At 42.2% G+C, this 12,673-nt stretch overlaps 1 protein-coding gene and 1 non-coding gene across 2 annotated transcripts; both read right to left on the bottom strand.

The window, feature by feature from the left end:
* Positions 1-336: 336 nt before the first annotated feature.
* On the bottom strand, positions 337-409 carry TRNAK-UUU. The gene has a single exon. It is a non-coding gene; the product is annotated as a tRNA-Lys (tRNA).
* Positions 410-1,181: 772 nt separating this feature from the next.
* LOC125538388 (protein FAR1-RELATED SEQUENCE 11-like) lies at positions 1,182-7,235 on the bottom strand. The gene is made up of 4 exons (XM_048701643.1): positions 6,032-7,235; positions 5,512-5,955; positions 1,656-5,334; positions 1,182-1,534 (listed from the first exon to the last, which is right to left on the bottom strand). The coding sequence occupies exons 1-3, from the start codon at positions 6,968-6,970 to the stop codon at positions 4,714-4,716; spliced, it is 2,004 nt and encodes a 667-aa protein (XP_048557600.1). The 5' UTR covers positions 6,971-7,235; the 3' UTR covers positions 1,182-1,534; positions 1,656-4,713.
* Between the last annotated feature and the right edge of the window lie 5,438 nt (positions 7,236-12,673).

The raw sequence follows: 12,673 nt of genomic DNA, 5'->3' as shown, positions 1-12,673 counted from the left end.
ACTTGTCCTAGAAATGATTGTACTTAGACTTATTTTAGTTATAGATTCATTTTATCAATTTTTAAAACAAGTATTTTCGGACGAAGGGAGTATAAAATTAGTCAAGCTTTACAAAGCTTGAATTTGATCATATGCAAACTAAAAAGACACGGAGAGAGTAGTAATTAAACTTGGACACATCTGATTTCATAAGATGAATCAAAATGCAACACGTTTGTACTACCTGTTCATTAATATAAAACGTTTTCGTCACTTTAAAATGTGTATATGTGTAATGTAACAAAAGCACAAAAGAAAATAAGAACGCCTTAACCAAAATGCACAGAAAAAATCATTCGCCGTCTGTGGGACTCGAACCCACGACCACATGGTTAAAAGCCATGCGCTCTACCAACTGAGCTAAGACGGCTTACGTTTTTATTTATGCAACAAACTTATATAATAGAAACCAAGGGATATCAAACCGAGTTTGCAAGCACCCCGTGATCTTGCAGGTTTCCCATCTCAAGCTTGTTGGAAAATCAGCAAGGCGTGATTTGCCACAGAAAAGACCAAGGCTACGTTCAGTAATGATGGATTATGATAATCTCATTCGCTCCACTTGTTTTTTCCTATTTAAGTGTTTGTTGCCTACTTTTGTGGCTAAGTTTCTACGAACGAATTAATAAAATAGGGACTAGCTATTTAATCAATCGACTGAATTTGACTTTAGTCTCGGTCAAAATTTTGTCCCGTCAGATTCAGACATGTGTAGTTCAAGCCTTATTCGATTTATTTACCACTCTACTAGCCCAGTGGAGGGGAGACACTAACGGATCTTTTCAATCCGAAACAACTCATCAAAAAATAAAGGATCTTTTCAACCCGAAAGGGTTTTGGGTTTGGTCTGCCCTTTTCGTCGTTACAAGCTGATTCTTTTTTGACTGGTCCTAGTGTCTTCATGTAAAAAATCATACAGGACATCTCTACACTTATTAAAAAAAATGTCTTGCTTTCTCAAATACTATAAAATGTTTTGCTTTCTTCCGATGGACAGCAAGTCCCAAATAAAAAATATAAAGTTGACCAAAACCCAGTGCATCATGTATATCCGTTCACAAATGGCTGTCTTGGTCTATTTGACAACTTATACAAAATGTACACATATTCATGAAACACAAAAAATGGTGTCCCACGCAAAGTAACTGGTGACACATAACTCATTGAATAATAACTTGATGTCCCAAACCGACTAAACTGAAGACATGGAATTCGACAGTACAACCATCATGCTTAGATGAATACTACCTCCGTCCCAAAATAAGTGTCTCAACTTTGTACTAACTTTAATACACATTTGTACTAAGATTTGAGACAGTTATTTTGGGACAGAGGGAGTACTAAAGAGCACCGCTATTCCTGTCTTGAGGTTAGCCTTAAAACGGTAATACATTGGTGTAGCGTCATATGCCTGAATTTGTGTTGTGCCCGTCACCCATCGCCAATGCAACCACCCTCGGGTGTTGAGCTCAAAAGCAATGTACCTGTCGATTTTCTGCAGACACCAAACCAGTTAGAAGTTAAATGGTAATCAACATAAGAGCAGAACTAAAAAAGGCATCTAAATAAATGAAAAAAAATGTTGTAGACGAGATAAAACAGAGGGTGTTGCTCACTTGTTTCTCTGCACAAAGTCCATACGACACCAGCACGGATTGACAAGGGAAGAATGGCGAAAGACAATGAAAAAGGACAGAAAATAGCGAGACCCAAAACAGAAGGATTAGAATGAAAAGTGACAAGGGAAGACTTGAAAACTAGATTGAAGAAATATATAATGAAGAAACAAAATGAAGAAGAAACTTGCGAGATTGAAGACAGCAGAAACTGGAAAAATGGTACGTAGATGATAAGTACTGAAAATTGTACTGAAGAAAACTGTGGAGACTGAGAGATCGAACAATGATGTAAGCTCAAAGAATGGGAAAAAATGTAATACTAAGGAATAATGAATAACTGAAAAAATAAATGATAACTGAACCAACCAAAGCTGATGATGATAATCTCATCAGATAGACGACAAAACACGACTGAGAGAACTGAACTAACTAAAGTTAAAGGCTAAACCGTAGAAATTGAAGCACCGCAAACTTAACAGTAACAAGGATAAACTGAAAAAAGTAAATCAAACCAAAGATAGTCTCGTATGACTACTTGTTGCATTCTATCCCATAGACATACAAAAGAATACTCAGGAAAAAAATGGAGGACTGAATACTGAAGAAGAATGAAATACTGAAGAAGAAATGATACCCAACCAAAGACAGAATAAAAAAACTGACAAAATGGACAGCCAGAACCATTTTTAAATTAGATACACCACTCATGTTTAAATTAGAGGCATGCATCAACATAATACAACCAGAGCTACCTACCCTTCCAAAACCTAGAGTCTGAAAAAAATTCTACAGAGTGAAATTAGTTAGATTATTTTAATCTTTCAGAGAAAGGTTGGATGATACCCCTAGCCTGGGGAAAGGAGAAAAAAATGAGATAAAAGCATGTGGGGTTCTTCTGCTCCAAAAGGCAAAAACATAGCCTTGTATCTGTGCACTGAAAATCTAAAACTGAGTGAATGAAAGAACAAAAAAATAGACAAATTGGCTGAAGAGGAAATAAGGGGCTGAGAGAAATACTAAACAAGAATGAGCAAACTGAAGAGAACTAAGTAAAGAAGAAATAAAGTGAGTGATGGCACTCTTGTTTATAGCCTGAAAACTGAAGATTAACTGATATATTACCTCCGTCCCAAAAAGCGTCTTACATCATGGGACAGAGGGAGTGTATAGTAGATGCATCCATATCTAGATAAATCTAAGACAAGCTTTTCGGGACGGAGGGAGTACTGAAGAAGATAAGGGAAACTAAATTAAAACTGAATATAGAAAATTAGAAAAATTCCATAGATATGTTGACTTAATGAACAATGAGCATAAAGGACTGAACATTAACTAAATAAAAGTAACTGCATAAAAGAAAAACAAACTGAATAATGCTACACGTAAAATTCTGAAAATAAGAGGTCATTGTCCTAAGTCCTAACTACAAGAGCCATGGGAAAAAGATCTCACTAACTGAAGAATGAATAATGAAACATGAGACTGAAAATCAAATGCACAAGTAAAATTCAACAACTGAACACTTACTAAATGAAAAGAAACTGTATAGGCAAGGGAGCTAAAAAAGGAAACTAAAGATTGACTGAAAAAGACTGATAACAAACTGAGAAAAATAGACAAACTGAAGAAAAAAGATACATACCATGGGGCTAAAATGTAAACTGAAGACTGGCAAGAAATACTGATGGGCTGTCATGTTAGTACAAAACTAACCACTCACTTTAGCTATGAATCAGTATAGATAATTAGGGGTAACAAAATAGCTACAGAAATTCGGAAGAGAAAAAGGTTGCAGAGCCAGAGGTAGCTTGCCTCATTGATTGGTAATCTAATACTCCATCTGTAAACTAATATAATATCATTTAGATTACTGCTTTAGTGATCTTTAGTGATCTAAACGATCTTATATTAGTTTACAGAGGGAGTACATTTTATGAAGAGAAGATTGTTGTGTGCGAAGTTGGTTTCATTTATATAAATGGAGCGGGTGAGGGCCTCCATGATTGTCTAAAATAAAATTTATGAAGAATAGGCAGAAAAGCAGATATGGATCTGTGCAACACAATGAAGAAGTGGATGACAGAGAATATCACACGAAGATATAATTCTGACCTCAAACACAAATTTTGTTATGACATGCTCTCGTAAACACAGCATCACTCAGCAAAAGCAAATATAAGTATATACATGCAAATTTTGCTATCCTAAGAGGAAATATAGATTTTAGTAGCACAAACAGTGGTATCAAAGAAAAAAAAAGTAGTGTATAATGACATGCAAAATTCTGTAACCATTCACCGGTAGTGGTCTTCTGAAAAAGCTAGAGCTCAACTAACTAATACCCCAAATGCTTTTTTAAAAGCCTGACCACATCAAGAAAACTAGGTTGGGAAACCTGACCACCTTAAGCATCTGGTTACGGTTTAAATTCAGAAAAGCATACAAACATGTCCAATTCTAGCATAGCACTTGACTTAAATCGATGAGAACACACAGAGCTGGCTACCCTACATGCAAGCAGACCGTGTACAGAACAGCTCCCTACCGATTTCCTGAAACCCCTGCTCTCCACACAAACCACACCCAACACAGACCTCAACCGTGTCAACTAACAGATCCAAACCGGCTGAATTTTTTTCAGGAAATCAGTGCGCGGAGACTACCTCGCTGCCGCCGGTCAGCCCCTCCCCTCCATCTCTACCTCTCTTTCCCCCAACTAGCAGCTCACCCCTCTCTCCTGGGCCGGGGACAGACGAAACTGATGAAGTGACACACACATAGGAAAATCAAGAAAGGGAAGACACCAAGCCCCCCCCCCCCCCCCCAACTCACCCGGGTCAGTCATTTCAGAATCGCACGCTGAGATGTGCGCCTCCAGATCTAACGGCCCCAAAATTTGACTGAGCACGAAATCAAAATCAGTCTATTGAAATTTAGCAAAAATGGTCAAATAAACCATACAGTTCAGTAACTGCAAACTGAGCTTAAATACTTATAAAGAACTGGTTGGACAGTTAAAAATGGTTTCCCCTTGGAAAGCTACCAAAATTGCCAGTCACCGCTGCTGATGAACACCATCACCTGAAACATTCGCCACAACAGGTTGCTGCCTTATCCGGGACAGCAGGACAGAGACCTCCTGTGTCGCGAGATCCATCCGTTCCTCCGATTTGCCTGCTTCACTAACCAGAACTGAGACCATGGACTGGAGTGCTTTCACCCTTTCATATGATCTGCCATGATCAGGAGCGCCAATCAATGACTTGGAAGGTTGTGGCTGGGTTCTATGCCATCGGACAGGAAGGTAATGGTCCGGGATCTGAGAGTAGTTTAGCGTTGTGAGCACACGGAGGGCATGCCGGCAGAGGATCCCTGATGACTCAAACATTTGGCAGCTGCAAGAAAGTAGCTCCTCCTTTTGGTTCCATGTGACATTGCAACCGCCATCTGTCTTGGTATGGTGCCGGACAAGAAAAGCATTCCCTTCCACGTGGAAGTATGCATAATGGGCTGCCTCTACAAGCTCATCCTGTAGCTTATAGAATGCATATGGGGTGAAAACAGCTGCAGCATGTCCTTCCACTGGAGCTGCCGTCTTCAGAATTGTATTTTCCGAGTTTTGTTGCACTATTTGTTGTTCCCCAGCTTGATCTTTGTAGTCAACAACTACCGCAACCTATGTAAAAAAATGAACGCTAAATTATATTACTCTTTTACTTTGCACAAAGTTGGCTTGCAGCAAACTATAATGAACTCAACAGGAGCAGTAGTGACTAGTGAAAGGGTATCACGATTTTTCTTACAAGGGGTGAAAAAAACTTGGCATTTGGTAAACATGAGATGAAATGGTCACCTGCTCAATGAAACAGGATAGGCATGTTTGGGCGCTCAACAACCGCTGAATAAAATCCTTTATTTTTGAAATTCCCGGCAAAGCAGCCAGCCCTGCCAAAAAATGTCCTCTCAAATATGGCGATGCCCAAAGCTTCCGTGATGCAAATAAGCTAGCAATGTGCCTATTTCCATGTAATCCATAGCAGCTCACCATGTCACTCCATCCAAGATCAAAGTCCATTGTGCTTTCCATGTTGTGCAGCCTATAAAACTCATTTTCCCAGTCATTATAGTGTCTCCCGAGAACTGCATTGAACCAAGATAGAAACCTGGATGCAATAAGCCCGATGGAGAGGGCATGCTTTGTGTTTGGTAGCTCCTTTTGAACTGCTTCTTTGAGATACATATTTTGATCAGTCAATATTGTCTGTGGAGCTTTTCTGTTCATGAAGTTGAGAAATACCTGTCAACAACAAAGACTTCCTAATTAAGAGAACGGTTGTAAAGAGTACTGTGAGTTTTTCACCCTCAATGGTTACCTGTAATGCCCATGTGAAGGATTGCAGATTTCCCTCCCTCAGAAGCACGCAACTGAAGAAGCAAGGCATCCCATGATTGTTCATTCCAATCCAAATACCCAGTGTCATGTCAATAGAAGTTAGCCGATGAATGGTGTCAAACACAACAGCATCACCAAATACCTCGTAAGACTGGATCGATGATGCGTACGACCAGGCGATGTTCTCAACGCAGTTGTTGGCGTCTTTGGTGAAGTCGTACTTGAAATTGGGATCCTTCTCCTTAACATTTCTGCACATCTGAAGCAGGTCGACACTCTCCTCCTCCTGCTCGAACCTCCTGAAGGACTGTATGAGATTTCTCACATCCTTCTCAGTAAATGGGAGGCTCCCAGGCTGGACGCACTTCTCCAGCTCCATTATCCTCATCATCTGCTGCACAGTGATCCCAGATTTTGCAAACACCAAGATCCTGTCTCTGTCCGACTCCGAGATGACACGGTACGCCGGCAGAAAGCGCACTTCATCCTGCCGGAGGAGCTCATGGTTGTGGTAGTTAGAGAACCCCGTGACTCGCCACTCCAGACCGCCGGCTCCAGCATCCCTACCAATGCGTAGGTACGCCTGGCACCCGCAGCGGGAGGACTTCCTGTTCCTCTGCTGCTTGGCGCCGTCGTCGAAGGGTTTCGCTGGCGTGTTGCCGGCGCGGTGGCACACGAAGTACCGCCGGGTCAGACCCTTGCCCACGCCGTCCTTCCCCTCCGTACGGTGCCGCCGGATCGAGAACCCGCACTGCTTTGCAAACCCGCTGTAGAGCTCGTACGCCGCTTCGTGTGTCAGGAACCGCTGCCCTATGTACGGGACGGAGTCGTCCGCTTCTGCCGCCGCCGTCTCCGGCGAGATCCTCGTCTCGTTGGGAGAGTCCCCCTCTCCCTCCTCCCCGCTGCTGGGTCTTTCCATATGGGGGACACACGCTGCTCTAGAGGATCCCCGCCGTAAAACTCCAGAACAGATACGGCCAGCGGAGGCAGATCACGGCGAAATGGGTAGAGAGAGGTGTAATACAAAGGGGGCATAGATTTTTGAGATGACGACGGTGGTCGGTAGTCTTCGCAGGAGAACCCGGCGACGGTGACCGGCGGAGGTTCTCCGGCGACAGGAACTGCGGCGCATACCTACAGGTGGGAATGGATCTATCACAAGGCGAACTGTTTTTTTTTTTTTGAGGCGGCAGGCGAACTGTGTGGAGTAACGCCAACTCTACCGCGCGACCCTATCCTGTCCGCGTTCATTTGGGGTAAAAGGTACAAACGAGACGGGCCAGCGCACGGTCTCAAACGGACAAATGTCCGGATTCCGTCCGCTTTCAACTCATCCCCGACCCAAACTTGCGCTCGGTTTGGGGTGAAACGGACGCGCGCGGACGGCCTCGACGCACGCCCTTGTCCCCCCGTGGCCCGCCTGTTGAGGACACTAGCAGTCCCTCCGCTCCCAACGCTTCACCCTCTCTCCCCGCCCCGCCCGGCCGCCGGCGCCGCCGCTATTCTTCGGCCGCCTCCTCACCGCGCAGCCCCCCCGCCGTCCATACCAAACCACGTCTCGACATGGCCGCCATCACGCCCGCGCTTCCGTCGTAGTTTTGGTCGTCGATCGGAGGAGGTTTGGCCGTCGTCGTCCTTGCCGGTGGTAGAGGGGACACGACTGCCGGCGACGTACCACGGCGGCCGAGGCAGATTCCGACGAGAGCTCCAGAGCGGCCAGTAGCCGGCCGGCAACCACCCCTGCTGCGTCGAGGTGATTATCGCGGCCTCTTCGCCAGCACGACCGCAAGGTGTTTGACCTTTTGCCAACAAAGGTATGGACAGTGGAGACGAGTTTTTCTTCCATCACTTTCTTTGTTTATCGAACGATTCGTCGCCGGATGATGACGATCTTGTGGTGGCTGTACTGGTCGTTCACGACCATATTCAACGGCAGCTTCCTTGGTACAGGGGGCAGTCCCTGGCCGTGCTCCCAACCTGAACCACAATAGGGAGAGAGGCCACGCCCTGCTCTATGCCGATTACTTTGCCAACACCCCTCTCTTCAAGCCGGATAAATTTCGTCGCCGTTTTCGTATGGCAAGGCATGTGTTCAATCGTATTCGAGAGGGAGTGGTTGCTCATGACCCATACTTCGAGTGCAAGATGGATGCCCTTGGCAAGTTTGGATTCTCCTCCTACCAGAAATGCACCGCGGCCATCCGCATGCTTGCATATGGAATTTCAGGCGATCTGGTGGATGAGTATGTGCGATGAGTGAGACAACATGTCTAATGTCAATGTACAAGTTTTGCCAGGCTGTGATCGAGGTCTTTGGCGCAGAGTACTTGAGGCAGCCAACTGCCGCTGATACAGAGAGATTGTTGGCGACCAACGCAGCTAGAGGCTTTCCAGGTATGCTTGGCAACATAGATTGTATGCACTGGGAGTGGAAGAACTGTCCATTTGCTTGGTAGGGCCAGTACAAGGGGCATGTTAACAGGTGCATTGTCATATTAGAAGCGGTGGCATCACAAGATCTTTGGATATGGCATTCTTTCTTCGCCATGGCAGGTTCTCACAATAATATCAACGTGTTGCAGCGTTCTTCAATCTTCGCGAGGCTTGCAGAAGGTCACTCCCCACTTGTCAACTTTGAGATCAACGGCCACCATTACAACAAGGGATACTTTCTAGCAGATGATATATATCCTCAGTGGTCAACTTTTGTGAAGACAATCTCGAAACCCCAAGGTGAGAAGAGAAAGAGATTTGCCCAAATGCAAGAGAGTGTTAGAAAGGATGTGGAACGTGCTTTTGGTGTGCTTCAATCCCGGTGGGGTATCGTTCGAAACCATGCACTGTCATGGGATGAAAGGAAGCTTTGGGAGGTGATGACTGCTTGTGTGATCAAGCACAACATGATCGTCGAGGACGAGCGTGATGAGAGTATCTTTGACCAAGGATTTGATTATCAAGGTGAAAATATTGAGCCCCTGCATCAAGACCCGGCCACATTCGAACAGTTTGCCCAATTCCACCATGAGATGCGTGATTGGCACACTCATGTGAATCTTCAAAATGACTTGGTTGAGCACGTGTGGGATCACATTGGCAACCAATAGATGTATTTGTCCATTTTATGTTCAGTCAAGACAATTTCGATTTGGTTGTAAAACTATTTTATTAAAGACAATTTTAATTGGGTTGTAAAACATTTTTAATTTTCAGACAAAAATTTGGGTTCGAAACTAGTTTTGATGCAAATTTGGGCATTTTTTGGCCCTGACGGACAGGATGGGGCAAAAGGATGCGGCCGCGCGCTGGGCACGCGGCCACCGCATCCCAGGACAGGCCCGAACACGACCCCAAATCCCTATCTAAAGGGACAAAAACCAGACAAAACGGGCGTCCGTTTAGGGTCGCACGGTAGAGTTGGCCTAATGTCTTGATGCATCCCGGCCTGAACGAGAGTAGTATTGGGCCGGTCACAATGCGGCCCATTAATACATTATTTTTATCATTTCATAAAAATAATCTAAAATGTATTTATATTTTATAAAATTTAAAAATAAGTTTAATAATAAAGTAAAGTTGTACATGAAAGCAAATACTCATGTCCCACAAAAAATGTTCATGCATTTGGAATAATGCTCATCTCTTATTGTTCATGCATTTGGAACAATGCTCATCTCATATTATTCTAATGTTCACTGAGTTAGAATATGCTTTCATATTTTTTTTAAAGTCCATGTATTTGAATTATTTGTTCACGTGTGTTAGAATATATGTTCATGAAGTTTTCAAAAGTGTTTACATATTTCCTACACAAAGAATTGAAAAAAGTGGAAAAATATGAAACAGCAAACACAAAAAGATAAAATAAATACAATAAATAGAAAATGGATAATAAAACAAAAACAAAAAGGTAAAACAAAAGGCAAAATAATCTGATCTAGTTGAGCACAGGTGCCCAGCCTACCCAGGAGGTGGTTCACGGGAGTCGTGATCTTATTTGCCTTAATTCACATTCTTAGCTTATAGTGACATATTATCGTTGTAACACGCACCAAAAGAAATAATGGTATGACTCATTTCTTCTGACTATGCGCCTTCGAATAGTTTTTTGACAAATTTTCTCCAAGATTTTCAGTTAGTTTTTGTTTCGTTTTTCCTTAATTTATATAGGTTCTTCATCATTTTATATGTGAGAATTTTCTCTGTCTTTTCTGTTATTCTTTTATGGTTCTTCATCTTCTCTATTTTTAATAAATAAATATTTATAGGATATTTTTACAATCTTAACCATTTTTAAAATCCATGAATAATATTTTAAAATACATTAACATTTTTCAAAAACTACGTGTGTTCTTCTCTAGACGTCGAACATTTTTTGGGAGCTTGTACATGTTTTTTTAAGCGAGAATGAGAGTTGTCATTTTTCATATCGAGGAACTTTGTGTCGTTCAGAGGTTCTAAACGAAAGGAAAACATGTTAGAGGGTCCAGATGAGATATGCTTGGTAGATCTGAACAAATTTAAGTTAATCTATCCTCAAGGCCAGCGTGCTGGTGGAGATGCTCCACATGGCCGACGTCTGGATCCACGCCATCGAGTCATGCATAACCTTCTCGGTCGTTCTTTGCAGCGGTGGTAGCGACCTGGGCCAGTGCACGGGAGGAGATGCTCCTCATAGCTGGCGTCTGGATCCATGCCATCAAGACATTCCCGGGCTTCTCAATTGTTCCTCCCATCGGTGGTGGTGACCACGGAGTCGCCGAGCGACAGGTGGTGGGGAATAGGGCCAACGCGTGCTATGAAGGTTATTTTTGTTTTGGGCCATATAGAACAAATCATAATCTTCATACTCATGTAACTATGCAATTTGAGAGTTTTTCATCCAAACAAGTCTTGGTATTGAAACTCTATCCATGGGTCAATTCAGTGAACAACCAAACAAACACATTCATATTCATTCTTGTTTCAGATTCCTTACTGAATTGGTATTCCAACCAATTAAATATGAAGCCCTTCACTGACCCCATCTTAGAAGCTCCAATCACGCACCATTCATAAGATCCTAACTATACTGGATATCCTTTTTTGTGAAATATATCTCAATGTGATTTTTTATCACAAAACCATAGGAATTTATCCTTAATGTCGTTGGTCCATTCTTTTTATTTTCCAAGGGTTGAAAACCATCTTCCAACATAGTCTCTCTTGGACCAAAACTGATCAACACTTAAAAGAGAATGTTAGGCTTTTTAATATTGTTGTCATTAATTAGGGATAACCCATTATGGGGGCCTAGATAAATTTTCGGAATGATACACCAGACAAACATGGAGAGAGGGAGAGGGGGGAGGAAAGCAGTATGAACTCAAACTAACATTCTCGCACAACCTGCAAGGTGTAAAGAAAGAGAGCAAATTTACATTACTTCCTTAGTTCCACAACATATTCTGCATAGTTCTTTTGAAAAGTCAAACTTCATAACATTTTATCAAATTTATAGAAAAAATATTAACATCTATAATAATATCATGAGACATATTTGACATTGTATTTGTTTGAAATTATTGTTGATTTTTTCTGAATAAACTTGATCATATTTTTTATAAGGTTTGTCTTGAAAAAACTATTATGAAACGAGGGGAGTTGTCATTTTCTATGAATAACTCAAATACACTATATTGGAATGGATGTATGAGAAATTGTTTTTTATTAGGTAATGCTATCATGGCACACTTTATTGCATCAAAAAAAGGTTGCATTGTTTATAATGTCTGAAACAATAAAAGAAGGGGGTCATCGTCCCAAAAAAAGCTATCTTAGACTCAAATGTATACTTAGCTATATTGTGTGTCACTCTATTTGCATTCTGAGGACAATGCACGATGGATACGAGACCAATTCTAAAACCACTATGGAACTTATCCAGCAGGATGGCAGTGTATGGATTCTAGATCTACACCCTTCTGATGATGCTTGAATAACTTCCAATGGATTCGATTCAACAATAACATTGATGCAGCCTAGGCCATCAAAAAGTTCCAAGCCTCTATGCACAGTGATTGCTTCCGCAACCAATGCACTCAAGAGGTTAGTCAGCAGACAAGAATTACTAGCTACACCATGATCATATTCATTTCGAAGATTGTTGATTGATGACATGGACAAATTTACTAACAATATGCGAGCTATTGGAGTGGTTAGAGCATCTACAGCCGAAGTTACCTAATCTGGGCCCCTACACGTCTGCGGACATGCCTGGAGGCACCCGCGGATGGTGACCGGACGGACCTCGAATGATCCCATTTGCAACCACAATACCTACTTTTTGAACATCAAATACATGCAAAACACATGCACGTCGATCATCGCGACCAAACATGTGTAGTGCACGCAAATACAGAATTATATGTACTAAAGAATACATAATCGAACCATAGTCCAAACATAAAGATTGTTCATAGTGCATAGTTATAAAAATAAAAGCAAATTTTACTCAATTTCATGGATCTGCATATGCTCCACAAGATCATTGAGAAGTTGCACATGCACCTGTTGATCTTGCAGTTGTCAATGCATCTCTAAAAAGTTGGCAATATGCTCTGCCTCTTGTTCGGGGAGGCGGACC

Source organism: Triticum urartu, chromosome 2, assembly GCF_003073215.2.
Source record: "Triticum urartu cultivar G1812 chromosome 2, Tu2.1, whole genome shotgun sequence".
In the NCBI taxonomy this organism is placed as follows: Eukaryota; Viridiplantae; Streptophyta; class Magnoliopsida; order Poales; family Poaceae; genus Triticum; species Triticum urartu.
The sequence above is the reverse complement of the archived record's forward strand: the minus strand, read 5'-3'. Positions and strand labels throughout refer to the sequence as shown.

Bases quoted from the DNA above. Each gene is read 5' to 3' on its own strand.
- LOC125538388 (XM_048701643.1), bottom strand. From the start codon at position 6,970: ATGGAAAGACCCAGCAGCGGGGAGGAGGGAGAGGGGGACTCTCCCAAC. The intron at 5,956-6,031 runs GTAACCATTGAG...TGTTGTTGACAG, and splicing joins CCTTCACATGGGCATTACAG to GTATTTCTCAACTTCATGAA. The intron at 5,335-5,511 runs GTGACCATTTCA...TTTTTTACATAG, and splicing joins TATCCTGTTTCATTGAGCAG to GTTGCGGTAGTTGTTGACTA.